This window comes from Dendrobates tinctorius, unplaced genomic scaffold, assembly GCF_039654945.1.
Source record: "Dendrobates tinctorius isolate UK_male_01 unplaced genomic scaffold, ASM3965494v1 ptg000015l, whole genome shotgun sequence".
Taxonomy (NCBI): Eukaryota; Metazoa; Chordata; class Amphibia; order Anura; family Dendrobatidae; genus Dendrobates; species Dendrobates tinctorius.
Genome location: NW_027361683.1, coordinates 54,686,828 through 54,707,401, shown reverse-complemented (window position 1 = coordinate 54,707,401; position 20,574 = coordinate 54,686,828). Strand labels below are relative to the sequence as shown.

General features: G+C 47.8%; 1 protein-coding gene across 10 annotated transcripts in view; it reads right to left on the bottom strand.

The window, feature by feature from the left end:
* PUM1 (pumilio RNA binding family member 1) overlaps positions 1–20,574 on the bottom strand; it is a 224,883-nt gene that overhangs the window by 50,724 nt on the left and 153,585 nt on the right. For all 10 annotated transcript variants that reach the window (XM_073564452.1, XM_073564444.1, XM_073564418.1 and 7 more), the window contains exons 17-19: positions 20,302–20,436; positions 13,198–13,335; positions 12,932–13,057 (exon numbers count right to left, since the gene is read on the bottom strand). In XM_073564452.1, coding sequence (XP_073420553.1) covers positions 12,932–13,057; positions 13,198–13,335; positions 20,302–20,436 — 399 coding nt within the window. The remainder of the gene's footprint in view (positions 1–12,931; positions 13,058–13,197; positions 13,336–20,301; positions 20,437–20,574) is intronic.

The window sequence follows — 20,574 nt, the reverse complement described above, 5'->3', positions numbered from 1 at the left end:
GCACATGCTAAAAAGGAAGAAAAAAAATGTTTATAAAATGGAAAGAGGGAGGCATATCTAAAGAAGAATATAATGCTGTCTGCAGAACCTGCAGGGCACAAATCAGATTAACTAAAGCTGACAATGAATTGAGGCTTGCAAGAGATGTCAAAAGCAATAATAAACATTTTTGGGAATATGTCAAAAGTAAAAGAAAAGTAAAAGATGCTATAGGATTTTTACAGGAAGAAAATGATGAAATGGGAAGACAGGATGTTGAGAAGGCCGAACTTTTAAATTTCTATTTTGCATCTGTTTTCTCTCAGAAAGGAAATGTAACATCAACTGTTCTTCACTGTCCTATTAAGGGAATAGAAGAATCCAGGATATCTATAAACAGAAAGATAGTGAGGAAACACTTAGCTAACCTAAATGAATTCAAGTTTCCAGGTCCAGATGAATTACACCCCAGAGTACTGAAGGAGATAGCAGAAGAAATTTTTGAACCCCTCTCCATAATCTTTGAAAATTCTTGGAGAACAGGAGAAGTCCCAGAAGACTGGAGAAGAGCAAATGTTGTTCCTATCTTCAAAAAGGGGAAGAAGGCGGACCCAGGCAACTATAGGCCGGTGAGTCTGACTTCTATACCAGGAAAGATCTTTGAACAAATTATTAAACAACATGTATGTCAGTACCTGGATAAGAATGAAGTGATTAAACAGAGTCAGCATGGGTTTGTAACTAATAAGTCATGTCAGACTAACTTAATTTCCTTCTATGACGGAATCACTGATTGGGTGGATCAAGGAAATGCTGTAGATATAGTATATGTTGACTTCAGCAAAGCATTTGACAAAGTATCTCATACAATCCTTATTGAAAAAATGACTAAGTATGGAATGGACAAGGCAACTGTTAGGTGGATTCATAACTGGCTTAGTGATTGGACCCAAAGAGTGGTCGTTAATGGCTGCACATCCAGTTGGAAGAATGTCTCAAGTGGGGTACCACAGGGCTCTGTCCTGGGCCCTGTACTGTTCAACATCTTTATCAACGATTTAAATGAAGGAATTGAGGGTAAACTGATTAAATTTGCTGATGACACAAAGCTAGGAGGGATAGCTAATACTAGAGAAGAGAGAGAGGATTCAAAAAGATATAAATAAACTGGAGCAGTGGGCAGCAACTAACAGAATGGTTTTTAACAGGGAAAAATGCAAAGTACTACATCTGGGCAATAAAAATGAAAAAAAGCATATACAGAATGGGAGGAATAGGGCTAATCAACAGCACATGTGAAAAAGACTTGGGTATACTAATAGATCACAGACTGAATAAGAGTATTCGATCCCACGCATTGAAAATTTCATCCGATCCCTCTCACCCGGGACACTCCTCATTCCAACTACTCCCTTCAGGACGTCGCTTCAGAGTCCCCAAATGCAGCACCAACCGCCATATGAACAGCTTCTATCCACTCTCTGTTCAACAATTAAATCGTCATGTGTAGACTATATACTGTATCTGTCTTGTTAGATGTTACTTGTTGTATCTGTTGTTATGTATTATGTTGCCTCTTTGCCACAAAGAATTCCTTGTATATATGTAATATGTACTTGGCGATAATAAATTTGATTTGATTGAATATGAGTCAACAGTGTGATGCAGCAGCAAATAAGGCAAATGCAATTCTAGGATGTATTAACAGAAGCATACAGTCTAGATCACGTGAAGTCATTATTTCCCTCTACTCCTCTTTGGTCAGACCTCATCTGGAATAGTGTGTCCAGTTTTGGGCACCACATTTTAAAAATGACATCAACAAACTGGAGCAAGTTCAGAAAAGAGCGACCAGAATGGTGACCGGTCTGCAAACCCTGTCTTATGAGGAAAGGTTGCAGGATTTGGGAATGTTTAGTTTGCAAAAGAGAAGACTGAGAGGAGACTTAATAGCTGTCTACAAATATCTAAAGGGCTGTCACATTGTAGAAGGATCATCTTTATTCTCATTTGCACAAGGAAAGACTAGAAGCAATGGGATGAAACTGAATGGGAAGAGACATAGATTAGATATTAGAAAAAACTTTTTGACAGTTGCTTTATCTAATATGTTCTGATTTGACTACTGGCCTTGTTTTGAAGTAGATGGGGAGCACGTTTGATATGTATACCATATTTATGGTTTTATTGATTTATCATTCCGTGTTTAATATCGGTACTTTGGCATATCTATTAATTCCATTCTTTGTACTCCGCTTTAATACTGATCGTTGACCTGTTGGTCAGGCACTGATATACATCATACAATAAGCACTTTGAGTGTGCTGCAAGTCGAAGCGTCCATCCAAGTTTGTGCCTACCTTACAGCGCCTAATGGTGTGGGTTTTGTGCGGCCTAGATGTGTTTCACTTCTCTTTATGCCTGATGAATTGAAATATAGCGCACAACTGCAGAAAGATGTTTGAGCATGCGCAGTTTTGATCTGCTATCGCTGTGGCCATTTTTGTTTCTGGCTCCACGGGATGTTTACTATCTTCCGGGCATGCGCACTGTGATCTATGACGTGCATGGTTACCGGAAGCTCCCGCGGCCTGCGCTCCATGCTGGAGCGCACGCGGAGGCCTGACGACACTGATCACCTGGGTGCACACGTGAGTTACCTCTTGCGACAACTGTGGGATTAATCATGTTTTTTTCTGGCGATCTGAACGCCTGATTGGGTAGGCGTTTCCATGTTCAATAACGGGGGCTTTATAAGGTCAGCCTTCTCTGACCGCGGGTGCCATCTCATTCTGATATCTGACATGATGGACACTGCTTTTATCTTCATTGCCTCCTGATGAACCGCTGTTGCGGGTAAAACGCGTTGGGGTACTCTACAAATGATAAGTGGCCACTTTATTCACTTATACAGTCATATGTTAAAGTTTGGGCACCTCTATTAATGTTAACCTTTTTTCTTTATAACAATTTTGGTTTTTGCAACAGCTATTTCAGTTTCATATATCTAATAACTGATGGACTCAGTCATATTTCTGGATTCAAATGAGGTTTGTTGTACTAACAGAAAATGTGCAATCTGCATTGAAACAAAATTTGACTGGTGCAAAAGTATGGGCACCTCAACATAAAAGTGACATTAATATTTCGTAGATCCTCCTTTTGCAAAAATAACAGCCTCTAGTCGCTTCCTGTAGCTATTAATGAGTTCCTGGATGAAGGTATTTGTGACCATTCCTGTTTACAAAACAATTCCAGTTCAGTTAAGTTTGATGGTCGCCGAGCATGGACAGCCCGCTTCAAATCATCCCACAGATGTTCAATGATATTCAGGTCAGGGGACTGGGATGGCCATTCCAGAACATTGTAATTGTTCCTCTGCATGAATGCCTGAGTAGATTTGGAGCGGTGTTTTGGATCATTGACTTGCTGAAATATCCATCCCCTGTGTAACTTCAACTTCGTCACTGATTCTTGCACATTATTGTCAAGAATCTGTTGATACTGAGTTGAATCCATGCGACCCTCAACTTTAACAAGATTCCCGGTGCCGGCATTGGCCACACAGCCCCAAAGCATGATTGAACCTCCACCAAATTTTACTGTGGGGAGCAAGTGTTTTTCTTGGAATGATAAAAAAGCCTCCATGCATAACGCCTTTTTGTATGACCAAACAACTCAATCTTTGTTTCATCAGTCCACAGGACCTTCTTCCAAAATGTAACTGGCTTGTCCAAATGTGCTTTTGCATACCTCAGGCGACTGTTTGTGGCGTGCTTGCAGAAACGGCTTCTTTCGCATCACTCTCCCATACAGCTTCTCCTTGTGCAAAGTGCGCTGTATTGTTGACCGATGCACAGTGACACCATCTGCAGCAAGATGATGCTGCAGGTCTTTGGAGGTGGTCTGTGGATTGTCCTTGACTGTTCTCACCATTCTTCTTCTCTGCCTTTCTGATATTTTTCTTGGCCTGCCACTTCTGGGCTTAACAAGAACTGTACCTGTGTTCTTCCATTTCCTTACTCTGCTCCTCACAGTGGAAACTGACCGATTAAATCTCTGAGACAACTTTTTGTATCCTTCCCCTGAAAAGCTATGTTGAATAATCTTTGTTTTCAGATCATTTGAGAGTTGTTTTGAGGAGCCCATGATGCCACTCTTCATAGGAGAATCAAATAGGAGAACTACTTGCAAGTGGCCACTTTAAATACCTTTTCTCATGATTTGATACACCTGGCTATGAAGTTCAAAGCTCAATGAGGTTACAAAACCAATTTAGTGCTTCAGGAAGTCAGTAAAAAGTAGTTCGGAGTGTTCAAATCAAGAAAATGATAAGGGTGCCCATACTTTTGCACCGGTCAAATTTTGTTTAAATGCAGATTGCACATTTTCTGTTAGTACAATAAACCTCATTTGAATCCCGAAATATAACCGAGTCCCATCAGTTATTAGATATATGAAACTGAAATAGCTGTTGCAAAAACCAAAATTGTTATAAAGAAAAAAGGTTAACATTAATAGGGGTGCCCAAACTTTAACATATGACTGTATGCTCCATTGTTAGGGTATGCAAATATGGTGGACCTTGATGTCATGATGTGGTAATTGTTGTTTTTCTATTTTATCTGTGATTGTCTGCTTTAGCCGTAGGGCATTCTTACTATTCATCTCTGCACTATTGGTCATTGTTTTCATACCCGTGTTATCAGGGACTGGCAGGGCAGTAAGGGATAGTCCTCGCTGAGTGGGGGAGCCAAAAAAATCAGGATCCCTAGGGTGCCAACCTCCATGGATAGGAAGGTATCAGAAAGGCTTATTGCAGGGCTTTGCAGCATCTCAGTTCAGGTCTTTTATTGTGGCATCTGCCACGGTTTCACTGGGAAATTGGTGCTTTATATATATATGAAATAAATTAGTTTTTATAGGGATTATATGTTCACTCAATTGGATTCAGGTCTGGGAAACGGGCAGGCCAGTTCATAGCATCAATGCTTTTATCATGGAGGAACTGCTGACACATTTCAGCCACGAGGCATCGAATTGTCATGGAACCCAAGGCCCACTGCACCTGCATATGGTCTCACAATGGGTCTGAGGATCTCATCCTGGTACCTAATGGCAGTCAAGGTACCTCTGGCTAGAACATGGAGGGCTGTGCAGCACTCCAAAGAAATGCCTCCCCACACAATTGCTGACCCACTGCCAAATCGATCATGCTGGTAGATGTTGCAGGTAACAGAATGTTCTCCATGCACTTTTGCTCTGTGTGAATCTGCTCTCATCCGTGAAGAACAAAGGGCGCCAATTTCGGATCTGCCAATTTTGGTGTTGGTGTTCTCTGGCAAAAGCCAATCGCTTTGCACGGTGTTGCACTGTAAGCACAACACCCACTTGTGGACGTCGGGCCCTCATATCGCCCTATTGAAGTCTGTTTCTGACCATTTGATCAGACACATGGATGTTAGTGGCCTAATGGAGATCATTTTGTAGAGCTGTGGCACTGCTCCTCCTTGCACAAAGGAGGAGGTAGTGGTCCTGCTGCTGGGTTGTTGCCCTCTTACGGATCCTGCCATATCTCCTGGTAAACTAGCCTGTATCCTGGCATCTTTTCCATGCCCTGGACACTGTGCTGACAGACACAGCTATCCTTCTTGCCACAGTTCACATTGATGTGCCATCCTGGATGAGCTGCACTATCTGAGCAACTTCTGTGGGATGAAGACAGCGCCTCATGCTACTGTAGGGGCGAGAGCAATGACAAAATGCAAAAGTGACCAAAACAACAGCCAAAAAGGAATAAGAACAGAGATATGGTCTGTGGCCCCCACCTGCAAACCCATTTCATATAAGGGATTGTCTTGTTAATTGCCTATCATTTTTGCTTGTTGTCTGTTCCATTTGCACAACAGCAGAATAATTTGATTCCCAATCTGTGTTAGTAGCTAGGCAGCTCTGTGTAGGGGCTTATAAGAAATTGGTTGAAAGCACCAGAACATCTGAAGCCTGAGTTACCCCAATCACTACCGCTTTGAAAACCACACTACCTTAATTTTAAGATGTTACAGCATACATAACATTTTAAAATGTACAGAGTTAAATGTGCAGCTTAACTGCACCATTTGTGCAATGTAGTTCGGTAGCATAAATATTTTGTTTGCACATACCCTTATAGACTGATTCACACTATAAGGGCATGTCTAAAGGGGTTATCTATGAGTAGTTAGCTTACTATAGGCCAAAGAACAAACAGGCAGGACTAGTTGCGGCAGGGAGGGGGAGAATGGAGCGGCGGGGAGGATTTGTTACTGTGTAAGGAGGGCTTCTTCATGTGGACGGGGAGGGCCTGTAGCTATGGAGGGTGGGGTTGTCGCTACAGACTGCATGTTTTTAGTAGCGTAGGAGGAAACGACCAGGTGTCATTTCAATGTCATAACACCCCCCCCCCCTTGGACGTTCTGTTAAGAATATCTACAAAACCATGTAAACTAGTGACAAAGTAAATTACTTATTGTCACAATTCTGCAGCCCAGATATGCCCTGAGGTTATGTGAAAAGCCCAGACAACCCCTTTAAGGCCGCAATCTGCACTCTCAGAGTGTTTGGTCTTAGGCCCTTTTTGAACCCTGCCAACAAGTCGTCATGGATCTTCGGGATGTGGGGTTGGTCAGTCTCGACTGTCGCCTCTCCACAAAAGCTGCAAAATTGTTTCCAGATCTTGTTATATATTGCTGCTGTCACGGGCTTCCTAATCGCTTGTAGTATGGATATGACAGTTTGATAGACCTCTTGCTCTTAGGACCTGCCGCTCAGGATCCAGGCTGATAACTTGAGCGCTTCTGGCCTTTGGTGGAAGACCGGACCCTGGTGAAGTAGGTCTTCTCTTTTTGGCAGAAGAATGGGATCTTCCCGTGATATCTTCCTGAGTAGAGGAAACCAACTTCTTCTTGGAAAATAGGGGACCACCAATATGACCCTGGCTCTGTCCTCGTAGACCTTCCTGAGAACCCGTGGAGCTAGAGGTGGGAAGGCGTACAACAGGCCCCTGTTCCAGGACTGTGATAGAGAATCTATCCCTGTCAGGGTTTCCAGCAGGGTTCAGGGAGTAGAAGGCTCTGACCTTTGTGTTCCCCTTGTCCGCAAACAGGTCTATTTCCGGTTATCCCCAGTGGTCGCACAGGCTCCTGAACACATCGTCGTTGAGTTCCCAGTCTGTTGCGGTTATTTTTCTTCTGCTGAGGAAGTCCGCAACTTGGTTCCTGGTGCCTTCCAGATGTACTGCTGAGATTGAGAGGACTTCTCTTTCCGCCCATCTGAAGATCTGTTTGGCTAGGCTCTGTAGTGCCGGGTGTCTTGGTCCGCCCTGGTGGCGGAGAAAGGCTACTGTCGTGGTATTGTCTGACAGTATTTTGACGTGCTTGTTCTTCACCTGAGACCAGGCGACGAGTAGTACCTTCCAGACCGCATGTAGCTCTCTGAAGTTTGTGTCCTCCCGACTCCATCGTCCTGACTCTCCTCCGACGTGTCCACCCCAACTATACAGACTTGCGTCCGTGGTTACTACGATTTCTGGAGACTGAATCCATGAGACACCGGTTTTTAGGTTTCTCGGGACGGTCCATCACAACAGCGACCTTCTGACCTGGGGGATTAACTGTATTTTCTTGTCCAGTGAGCCCTGCCTTCTGTCCCAGGATGCTAGGACTGCCCGTTGTAGCTTGCGGGAGTGGAACTGACTCCATCTGACACAGGAAATGCACGAAGTCATCAGCCCCAGGATCCTCATTGCGTCTATGATCGATACCCGGTTCTTTCGCATGCTGGTCTGCTTTTCCTCTGGAAGATAGGACATTCTTCTTTCAGAGTCCAGCATGACCCCCAAATTTTTTATTCTGGGCTTGGGTGTAAGATCTGATTTTGACCAATTTATGATCCAACCCAACCTCTGCAGTGTGGAGATCGAGGACTGACAGTCGACCCTGAGCTGGGCTGCTGAATCTGCTACGATTAAGAAGTGGTCTAAGTACGGGACCACCGTAATGTTTTGGGCTCTTAGGTAGGCCACTACTTCTACCATTACCTTTGTGAAGACTCTTGGGGTTTATGCTAGGCCGAAGGGGAGGCAGCGAAACTGGTAGTGGTGTATCCTGTCTTCCTTTTCGACCGCAAACCTGAGATATTTTTGGTGGTCTGGGTGGATGGGGACGTGGTAATACGCGCTTTTTAAATTGAGCGTGCACATTACCACCGCTTCTCCCAGCAACGGAATTGTGGATCTTACCGATTCCATCTTGAAGCGTTTGTATGCTACCCACTTGTTTAGGGGCTTGAGATTTATTATGGTCCTGGTCTCCCCCGATGGTTTTTTATTGCTAAGAGGCTTGAGTAGTGTCCCGCCCCCTTCCTCTTGCGCGGGTACTGGCATGATTGCCTCCATTTCTAGGAGGTCCTGGATATCCAACCACATGGGGGAGGTCAGACAGTCGTGAGCTGGTCACCAAGAACCTATTCGGGGGTAGGGAGTTGAACTATCTTGTACCCTTGAGAAATTACCCATAGTACCCAGGGGCTGGTGGTAACCTCCCACCATTCTCCCCTGAATTTGAGCAGTCGCCCCCCTAATCTGGTGGCGTCATTTTTTCCGGGAGCTAGACCCTGGGCCGGAGAAGATGGTATCTCTGCTCCTATTTCTACCCTCACCCCCTTTGGGGTAGCTCCATCGACCCGACTTCCCCTTTCCTCTGTAGTCCGTTCTCTGGTTGTAACAGGGTCTACGAAAGGGCTGATACTTTCTACGTTTCTCTTCCGGGAACCCCTTTTTTCATCTGATGCCTTCTCTAAGATATCATCAAGCACGGGCCCGAAGACTCTACCCCCCGAGAAGGGAATTGAGCAGAGTTTATTCTTTGACTGCATGTCACCTGACCAACTTTTAAGCCAGATAGCTCTTCTGGCTGGGTTGGACAAAGATTGGCTTCTAGCCGTGAATCTAACAGACTCTGCTGAGGCGTCAGCCAAAAACCCCGTAGCTAATTTTAGCAAGGGAAGGGATTTTAGAATAGTTTCCCTCGGAGTTCTATCTGACAAGTGCTCCTCCAAATCATCTATCCATAGATGCATGGAGCGTGCCACTGATGTCGCGGCTATATTTGTTTTTATGACTGCCGCTGAACTCGCCCAGGCCCTCTTTAAGAGCCTGTCTGCCTTCCGATCTAGGGGCTCCTTTAAACTTGAGGAGTCCTTTAACGGAATGGCTGCCTTTTTTGATACTCTAGCCACTGGGATATCGATTTTAGGGACCTCCTCCCAGACCTTGACCTCCTCTGGGTCAAACGGCAGGCGAAGCCTGAAGTCTCGGGGAATAGTTAATCTCTTCTCTGCTTCCTCCCACTCGTCTAATATCATAGCCTGTATATGGGTATTTACAAGGAAGACCATCGAAGTCTGGGAGCGCAACCCCACGAACATCTCATCCTGTATCGAAAGAGTAGTCGGGGGTTCCTCAATCAGCATAGTCTGCCGCACTGCCCCCAACAGCTCATCCGTATCGCCGGATGCAAAGAGATATTTCCTTCCCCTTTCTGGGTGCTCTGATCTCCTCCTCCTCTGCGTCTGATTCAGACAGGATGTCTTCGGAAGACGTGTCCGACTCCCTCTGCCTCTTTCTGGATGCCTGGGGGTTCACCCGTGGGGCTTGGGACATGGCTAGGCCAGACACCGAAGCATGTACTTCCTCTCTAATTATCGCTCTCATGTTAGACATGAGCGTAGCCTGTTCCTCCCCCATTATGCGCTTTGTACATGCATCACAGAGGGTCTTTTGCCATGTGTCCTTTGGCTTCTTAGAGCAAACTGGACACTTCTTATCCTTCCTCCTGGGCTCCTTCCTTTCTGAGGTGGAGGTTCCCCCCTGGAACAAAGAACGTGTTTTGTGGGGTCTGTCTTACTGGGGCCCTGCCATGACCTCATTTGAGGCTACTCACGTGACCCTGGCTCTCTGTTCCCGTCTCAGTCTTCGCCTGGTCCTCCATCCTGGATAGAGAGGCTCACTGTGGCTGTCTGCCTGTGGAGACACCGGAACTTGTAAGTGGCCGGGGGGTAGCGTCCGGCTCTTACTACCGCATAGCCTGCATACCGCGGTCTTCTTCCCTCCTGCCGCGCTGCCGATCCGCTCCACCACCCGAACTTTGCCCCCTCTCTGATGGTACCGGCAGTTTCCTGAAGCGCTGGGCGGTCGCCTTTGATGACGCGACCGGAAGTGACGCCACAGCCCGGTGATGCGACCGGAAGGGACGTTCTGGCCTGGATGACGCCCGAGCCCCGGCCTGGACGATATGGGCGGAGGTAGCGCACTCTGGTCCCGGCACGGCACGCTGGCCTGCCGCGTCTCACAGCGGGGGGAGAGGTGTGGCGGTCCTCTGCCGGGGACCGCTTGTGGGGCCAGTGGACTCCCTAGAGGCGGCCCTGGTACCAGTATATCAGTGGTGGCGTCCGGGGTCGAGAGCCCCCTTCGGGAGGAAGCAACCCTGTGTCCAGGAGCAGCGCTACACTGGATGGGCTGAGGGACCCTGTGCCGGGTATCAGCTGCATTATTTCTTATGCAGGAAGGGAATGGCTTGGCCCCCCGATCCTGACCATCTGCACGGAACGGACTGGATCTTCCTCTCGTCGTTCCTTTCTGCAGTGGGACAGGAAAAACACTGAAGGGTGGTAGGGGGAGGATCCTTTTAAACTCTCGTGGTTTCCTGTCCCACTGCGGATAAGAAGGACGTCCTCCAGTTGTCAGGAGCCCCGCGCTGCACTTGCTCACTGAGCCAGTGCGGGTGTCCGGAGTACAAAAACAGTGCTCAAAGATACCTGTGGAGCAGGGGAGAAGCAGTGACGATGCATGCTTCAGAGTATCAGGACCTGAAGCACATGAATGCTGGGGGCGTGGCCTAAGCTCCACAGATGTAGGAGCTGCAGGGAAACTCTTAGAAAGGTAACTACAGGACAATGTTACCAAGGGGCATAGACAGAGACAGAAACCAGATGAAGCCAGGGTCAAAGCACAAGATAGCAATACAGTACCAAAGGTTTAGACAGAATGGATAGTCAGGACGTAGCAATAGATCAGAAAAACCAGAACGGGCAATAGACGGTACAATAGGGACAAACTGTAACGGGAGTAACGATAGCCAAGTCAGGAGGTCAGAACCGGAGAAGACAATAGTAACAAAGTGAGAGATGGAGTACAGAGTGAGGGAACAGCCCGGGTCATACACAGGAAGCAAACAAGCAACGCAGAATACACGCACACCAGGGGTCAGACACACCAGAACAACAGTATAGCTGACAGAGAACTCTGGTAAAGAGTGAGTATAAATACCCCTCCAAGATCCAGAAAGAGGCCACGAACACAACACTGTGAGTGCAGGGCAAGAACCCTGTTCAAACCATGACACCAGTGTGCTGTCAGGTGGTGACATGGAAAGTTATTTAGCTAACAGACAGTGAACTGTTTTACAAAGTTTTAGTAGCATTGAGTCACAATCAGTATTCACATTCTTTGAGATGAAATATTTCCCTTCTTTGAGCAAACGCAGTACTGAAATCTCATCTCTCGAGATCTTGGTGCCGTGATCTCCATCTGCCCATGCGCCGCCCCGGCGGCCATTTTACCGGAGTCCACTGCACAGGAAACTATGGAACTGCCAGAGCTCTGGCTTTTCACAAAATGTCGGCAGAGCCTCGGCAGCGCCGGACACCCCTGTAGCACCGCTGGGCACCCGCAGCACCGGAAACACCCGAAGCACCAGGCAACACCGTCGGACACCCCCATAGCACTGGAGACACCCGCAGCAGCAGCGCCAGACACCAGCAGTGGTGCACCGCGCATCGGAACACCCCCTCATCCCAGCCTGCTGCCTGCAGCATCACCCCACTCCTGCCTCCTCCAGCAGCCACCCTGGGACCCCGCTTCACCGCTGCCACCACCCCCGGTAAGCAAAAACCTGCATGGATTATAAGAAGCACCACCATTTTATTAAAAGAAAAATCCTATTTTTCTCCTCAAAATTAGGGGTGTGTCTTATAATCTGGAGTGTCTTATAATCCGATAAATACGATACGTCAATTTTGGTCATGTCTTATGGTATCAGTTCTTTCCAAAACAAAGACATTTTTTATGGTCTACAAACTTGTATCTTAAGAGTTCATGTTAGCCGCACAGCTAAATACATTGCTATAGAAAAGCTTCACAAACTTTTCCGAGTAAACGATGGTATTTATTAAAGATCTGTCAGCTTTCTTGACTCTGGTTTTGGAAATACAAAACCTCCATTGATAACTCTGTTGTATTATTCTTCAGTTATTCTTCCCAGAAATATATGAATTATTTGACAACTGAGTGTTACAATTTCCCTGGTCACAGGTGTGTGCTCATTAACAGTCTTGTCTGAGTGCGGTTCGATTTTTTTTTAGATCCATAGGCCTGCATTGCAGATTTTGATCCAACACTCAGATCAAATTCTGAAAGGTTTCCTATTTATTTTAGGGGAGCACTCGACCCAAGGAAAAAAAAAAAAAAAAAGAAAGAAAATCAGACGCGCACAGCCCAATACAATATCACAGGTACAAGTGCTATTTGTAAGAATCCCGGGATAGGACTTGGATGAGAAAAATCAGTCCTGTACACAAGCCCTAACTTTGTCAGAAGTGATTTAACAGTGACAAATTCTGTCACACACATACTTGTATCTCCCAGTTGCAAATGTATTCATAATCTTCAAATGGAGTAACAGGGACAATACAATGTAGTCTTATTAGAAAAGTTGCCTCAAAACGTTTATGTTATGAGTTAATAAAAATCATTCACTAAAATAGGTAACAGAAGAGCTGGCAGATGCAGATCACTATGCAAAAAAAGAAAAAAAATTATATATAAAAAATATACACACACACACTTTGTATATACCTGTACTAACTGCTCAGTGTGCTGATGCAACTCCTCCAGAATAGGAAGTGTTTGCTCAGGAAGGCAGTGCTCCAAAATCCTCTGAATAACTCTGCATCCATATGGATGTGTAGAGAGTGCAAACACCTGCAAAATAAATTATCTGAGTTCAAAAAGTATTCTCACACTAATGCGTAGAAATGGAAGCAAGTCCACATTGACACAAATGATTAGACATCTGAGCAAGTATAACACATCAATTTTATGCGTGAAAAATATTTATCTACCTGGCTCTTGAAGGCATCAATGATGAACTGCAGAGACTGTGGCTGAACACACTCTATACACTTCTGTACAACATGATTGCCATTTTGGTCCTTAACACATTTCAAAACGTGACCATCCAACTCCCGAACCATTTCATTCTAAAGAAACAAGATTGTTCAAGTGAGAAAGAAAACCAAACAGCAGTAGAGTTACCAAAACAAAAGGCAAAGCTCGCATCTACGGGGTCATAGGCATAATGCAGGCTGAAGTAAAATGCAATATGATGCACAATTTTTCCTGATAAAATAGCGAATGAATCGCCCATTCATTCGCTATTTTATCAGGAAAAAAACAGGATTTTTGGGTTGCTTACCGTAAAATCTGTTTCTCGTAGCCTTCATTGGGGGACACAGAGACCATGGGTGTATGCTGCTGCCACTAGGAGGCCGACACTATGCACAAAAAAAGGTTAGCTCCTCCTCCGCAGTGTACACCCCACCGACCGTCAGGGAATTCCTCAGTTAGTGAGAAAGCAGTAGAAGTAACAGAATAGATTGAAAACAGAACAAACAACTCAACTGTAACCAATCAACCAAAGTAAGAACAGGAGTTGTAGAACATGGGGGGGTGCTGTGTCCCCCAATGAAGGCTCCGAGAAACAGATTTTACGGTAAGCAACCCAAAAATCCTGTTTTCTCGTTCGCCAGACTCTCATCGCCCTGACCAGATCCAGTTTGTTCAGGGACCGCTCCCGAGGGCGAGTTGGACTCGGACAGAAGGACGGCAGAACAATATCCTCATTGAGGTGAAAGGAGGACACCACCTTCGGAAGAAAAGAGGGCGGAGGCCGCAGAACTACCTTGTCCTGGTGAAGTACCAAGAAAGGAGAGTGGCAAGAAAGAGCCGCCAATTCTGACACGCGCCGGATGGAAGTGATGGCCACCAGAAAAGCTACCTTCCAAGAAAGGAGAGAAAGGGAAATATCCCTGAGAGGTTCAAAAGGAGAACCTTGCAGAACCTCAAGAACCAGATTAAGATCCCATGGATCCACGGGCGCTCGATACGGAGGAGCCGTGTGAGCCACGCCCTGAAGAAAGGTTTTGACCTGAGGGCGGGAGGCCAACGTCTTCTGAAACAAAATGGACAGGGCCGAAACTTGACCCTTCAAGGAACTGAGAGCAAGCCCCGCATCCAGCCCTGCCTGAAGAAACGCCAGAACGGAAGGGAGCGAAAAGCACATGGGCGCGATGTTATTGGCCTCACACCAAGTGAAATAGGCCTTCCAAGTACGGTAGTAAATTTTGGAAGATGATGGCTTCCTGGCTCGGATCATGGTATGAATTACTCGACCGGAGAATCCTGCTCGTTTCAATACCTCGGTCTCAACAGCCACGCCGTTAAATTGAGCGGCCGAGAATTGGGGTGGCAAATTGGGCCTTGAGACAGCAGATCTGCCCTGTCTGGAAGCTTCCAGGGGGCGTCCGCGAGAAGGTTGACAATGTCCGCGAACCAAGACCTTCTGGGCCAATTCGGGGCGATGAGAATGACTGGAATTCCTTCTGCTTTGATCTTCTTCAACAGCTTGGGAAGAATAGGCAGGGGAGGAAACAGGTAGGGGAGCTCGAACTGCGACCAAGGAATGGCCAGGGCGTCGGCGCCCACTGCGAGAGGGTCTCGAGCCCTGGATACAAACTGTGGAACTTTCCTGTTGAGGCGAGAAGCTAGCAGATCTACGTCCAGGGTTTGCCAAAGACGGCAGAGCTGAAGAAATACCTCCGGATGTCGGGACCACTCTACTGCCGCGAGACCCTCGCAGCTGAGAAAATCGGCGGCCCAGTTGTCTACGCCGGGAATGTGTACCGCGGAGATTGTCGGTACCGAAATCTCTGCCCACTGAAGGATCTTGGACACTTCTGCCAGGGCTGAGACACTCCGTGTCCCTCCTTGACGGTTGACATATGCCACCGCTGTGGCATTGTCTGTCTGAATCCGGACAGGCAGGCCCGAGGAGCCTCTCCCAGTGGACGAGAGCCAGATGGATCGCTCATATCTCTAGGACGTTGATCGGCAGAGCAGATTCTTGAGTCGACCAACGACCCTGAACAGTGTGATTGCGGAACACTGCACCCCAGCCGAGGAGGCTGGCATCCGTTGTTACAATCTGCCAGTGAACAGGAAGAAAAGACCGCCCCAAGAGGATGAGAGGTGACGTCAACCACCAGTTGAGTGACCGCTTGATCCGGCATGAAAGGCGAACAGGGCGATCCAGGGACAGAGCCGACCTGTTCCACCTCGACAGAATGGCCTGTTGGAGAGGCCTGGCGTGAAATTGGGCAAAGGGAACTGCCTCTATCGCCGCCACCATCTTTCCCAGGACCCTCATAGCTGTACGGAGGAACGGAAATCGTGTGGTCTGCAGCGATCGTACATCCTGCTGCAGGGAGAGAATCTTCTCTTGTGGGAGAAAGACCCTTGACCGACGAGTGTCGAACAGTAGGCCCAGAAACACAAGACGTTGAGTAGGGACGAGACAGGACTTTTTCCTGTTGACGATCCACCCGAAATTGGAAAGAGTGTCTAGGACGATCGCCAAACTGAGGCGTGCCTGTTGGAAAGCGGGAGCTTTGATCAGAATATCGTCGAGGTACGGAAAAAGAACGAGACCTCTGATCCTCAACAAGGCCATCAACGCAGCCACGATCTTCGTGAAGACTCTGGGAGCGGTGGCGAGACCGAAGGGCAGCGCGACGAACTGGTAATGTTCCTGGCGAACCGCAAAACGCAGGAACTTCTGATGTCCGGAGAATATGGGAACATGTAGATAGGCATCTTGGATGTCTATTGAACACATGAATTCCTGCTCCTCCATGGAAGCGATTACCGAACGAACCGACTCCATCCGGAAGTGGCGAAGGCGAACTCTCTTGTTGAGCAGCTTGAGATCCAAGATGGGTCGGACCGCCCCATCTTTTTTCGGCACGACAAACAGGTTTGAATAAAACCCTGTAAACCGCTCCGATTCGGGAACGGGCATAATCACCCCAGAACTGAGGAGAGAGTCGATGGCCGTAAAGAACCCCGGGATCAAAGCTGGATCTTTCGGAGGACGGGATTCGAAGAAATGATCCCGTGGAAGAGAGACAAACTCTATCTTGTATCCTGACGATACAACCTCCCTGACCCAAGCGTCCTCTACTGAGGCCAGCCAGACGTCTTTGAAGAACAGGAGTCGACCTCCCAATTGGAAGGGACCCTCGGGAGTCCGAGGATAGTCATGCTGATGTGGACCGTCCAGATCCGGATGTGGATGGTCTGTCCTGCGAAGAGTGGGAGCGCCAGGAGGGAGTGGTTCTGAAGGAAACTTTCTTCCTATCTTGGCGTGCCTGCAGTCTTTGTTGGTTGGAGGAAGTCTCCGCCGTATTGAAACGGCGGTAAGCCCGAAAGGGTCGAAACTGACGCCTTATTGGGGGTCTGCGAGGCTTGGACTGAGGCAGGAGAGAACTCGTGCCTCCGGTGGCGTCCTTAATAATCTGGTCCAATTGGGATCCAAAGAGGCGCCCTCCCTGAAAAGGGAGATTAGTAAGAGACTTTTTAGAAGACAGGTCCGCCTGCCAGGCCTTGAGCCAAATTGTACGTCGGATTGCCACAACGTTACTGGACGCCTGAACTGCGCAGGATGCGGCATCCAAAGAAGCAGAAAGCCGATAATCCCCCGCATGGGAAATCTGATTGGCGAGATCGGCCAATCGATCTGGCTGTGCTTTCTCTAGGATGCCCTGACAAAGATCCTCTGCCCACGTGGCCATGGCCTTTGCTGCCCAAGATGAGGCAAAAATTGGGCATACCGCCGTCAAAGCCGCTTAGAAGGCAGACTTCGCTAGGGATTCTATAATCCTATCATTAGAATCCTTCAGAGACGCCACACGCCTGACAGCGGGAGAACCGTGTTATTAGAAAGCCTGGACACGGGCGGATCGACCGAGGGGGAAGCAGACCAGTTGTCCATGAGCTCTTTAGCAAACGGGTACAGAACGCCGAGACGCTTTCCTCGTTGAAAGCGTCTGGTCGGATCTCCTCTTTCCCTGGTAAAAATCTTTCCAAACTCGGAATGTAAAGGGAATACCCTGGAGGGTGTTTCCTCCCGTCTGAACGAAACCTCCTGACCTGAGGATTTCGCCGGGGGGGTCAGCAATGTTGAAAGTCTGATGGATCGCTGCAATGAGGTTCTGCACAGTAACCCTCATGTTCGCATCCTGGTCCGAATCCAGCTCTAAGATCCCCTCAGATGACCTGTCCGAGAGCGCTTCACCTGACTCGGGTGAGGAGGCCCGGGAGGGAGGCTGCCGAGGACTATGTGGAGACATGGTGCGAGGAGAGGATTCCGGCTGGAGATCCTGCCTGGGTCTTTTGCGACTAGCGCTGGCCGACTCAGATGGAACCTCTAGAGGCCTGCTGGACCCTGTAGAGGTGTCCAGGGGCAACTTATCCAGAACGGCTACCAGGGACTGAGACACCCTGGTGAGGTCTGCCACTGACTGATAGAGACGAGGCCCAGCCGGGCATTGGGGGTTCACTCTCGCCTGGGGCCCTAGATGGCTACTGGGCGGCGTCAGGTTGAATAGGATTGCTACAATCCAGGCAGAGGGAAGTGGACTGACCTGAGGGAAGTTTGCGATTGCAGGAAGAGCATGCAAAGAACTTGACTAGAGTGCAGGGGGGGAAGCCGCAGGGCGGTTACGGTCAGATTTGGAGTTAGACATAGTGAAAATCTGAGGGAGAGCTGGAAGGTTGGGGGACAGGGTGCAGAGAAGGGTGTCAGCCTACAGATGCAGAGCTACTCACGGTCCGGTGACCCCAGAGACGAAGGTATCCACCACTCTGCAGATGCAGGTCAGAGGAATATCCGGCGGATAGGCCCAGGGAGCGATATCTGGCTGACAGGGGCGTCCGGCTGTGCGGCTGCAAAGATGGCGACCGCCTGAAGGAATCAGGGAAAACGCGCTCCCAGGGGAAGAAGGAGGGCGGAGCTAACCGCCTGCTGAATCCGGCACCGCCCCTGGCCAGGAACAGGCTAAGAAGGGCGGTGGGAGGGCCTGGAACGGGCGGGAGAGAAGCCCGCTTAGTAGAAAGGGGCGGGGGGCGTGGCCGCGATACCGAAGTAGGCCTGAACTGAAGCCGGGGCCTAAATTACTAGCGGCGGCCGCCTGTCAGCACGGGGTCGGCGCGGAGGTGCCGCAATGGGATACCCGATCGGAGTGTCGGGGGAGAAGAGGACGGTGAAGGGGCTGGCTGTAGGAGCAGGATGGGCGCAGGAGATCGCAGCGCCACCGCATCCCTGCTCCAGGGAAGACGCTGCGAACGCGCCCTCGGGGAGGAATGCTGCTGGCCAAAGGGTCCCAATACTTACCCGTCCCGGACCCGCTTCTTGAAGAAAGTGCCTGTACATGAAGAGCCTGCGTCTCATCCAACCGACAGGCTCTGGTAGGCGAGTGGGTGGGAGACTGTCGACGAGGACCCTCTGGATCGCTGACACATCTTCGTGTTGGCGTCCGCCTGGAAGGCTGGTGGTCCTGCTACGGAGAACTGTGAGGATACGGGGTGGCAGTACACGCCATACTCACAGACTCCTTATTGCAGCACGGTGGCTCAGTGGCTCACCAAGGACAACATCTGCAAGGAGTTTGTATGTTCTCCCCGTGTTTGCGTGGGTTTCCTCCCACACTTTAAAAAAAAAAAAAGACATACTGATAGGGAATTTAGATTGTGAGCCTCATCGGGGACAGTGATGATAATGTGTGCAAACTGTGAAGCGCTGCGGAATATGTTAGCGCTATATAAAAATAAAGATTATTATTTATTATTTTATTACTCCTTGTGGGAGTACAGTTGTGACCATTCACACTGTATCCCTCTGGGAAATCCTGCACGTCGAGGTAGATATGGGTCTAATTAAAGACCCGTGTCCACCTCCTACTGACACTAAGCTAAACTGAGGAATTCCCTGCCCGTCGGTGGGGTGTACACTGCGGAGGAGGAGCTAACCTTTTTTTGTGCATAGTGTCAGCCTCCTAGTGGCAGCAGCATACACCCATGGTCTCTGTGTCCCCCAATAAGGCGAACGAGAAATTGCTGTAACTTCCAAAAGAATCTATTGTATTGAAATTTGGACTGTACATACCTTGGTTTATGAGAAAATTATTTTTAAAGCAGGTGTTGAAATGTCCATTTTCTAATTGGAGGTATTTGCTAATATTATTATGACACCTAGTACATATTAGGATAGTGTCTTGGAGATTAAGGCCTTTTGACTTTGCCATTCACAAACTTGAACCATTCTTTTGTAGAATGACTTAGGTGCTGTGTGTTTATCTTTCAGACCCACGTTCTCTTAAGATTCAGCTAATGGACAGATGTTATAACATTTTCCTTTAGAATTTGCGGTCATAATTCAGAATTCACAGTTCCATCAATGATGGTAATATATTTTTGGATCAGTGGCTTTCTCCTTGCATTCCTGCTATGCACACTATTGTTCAGTGTCTGTCCGCCAAATGTTGGACTCTTCAACATTAGCTATATGGAGAGGCCCTTTGAAGCTCAGGTTACCTTTGGTTCCTTTGTGACCTTGCTGAATATCAGGGATTGTTCACACTATTATCCACACAAAACACGAAGGCTGGTTTCAACACTTGTGTTGTGTAGCGCTGCAGATGGCAGCCTACTTCCTCCGTTAATCTCCGCCCACTACCGCACCTCTTCACTTCAGCTCTGCCTACATCAGCATTTGTCCTGCATACCTCTTTTTAACACTGGGTACACAGGCATGTTGTTGCACAAACTGAATAGCTTTCTGCCAGTTGGTGGGTATAAACTGCTGGGGAGGAGCTATCCTTTTTTTTGCATAGTGTCAACCTCCTAGAGGCAGCAACATACACCCATGGCTTCCTGTGTCTCCCCAAATGAAGCGAGAGAGATAATTGTAATTCTTTTTTAACTCATTTAGTCGCTACTTTTAAGACTTGCAAGAAAATCTGATGCAGTCAAGGCCAAATTTATGCAAAAATATGGAAAATTCTGAAGGGTGCAGAAACTTTCAAGCACACGGTATATGGCTATTTACTTACAATGACTTGCTGGTCAGGTGGAATAAATTCCAATGCCTTCTGTATCACCCGACACCCATACATTTGCAAAGCCAGGGATAATACATGTCCTCGAATACGTTCTGCTAGTGCCAACTTCTGTTCTAGGCTCCCAAACTGCAAAGATCATAGTATGTATTTAACTTCTGGTTTGCGTTTAAAACTATCAGAAATTACAAACATCCATGATCTATTCTATTTGTAATAGTTATCATCTACAGCAGACAGTGACTTATTATACATCTGTTTTCTTAC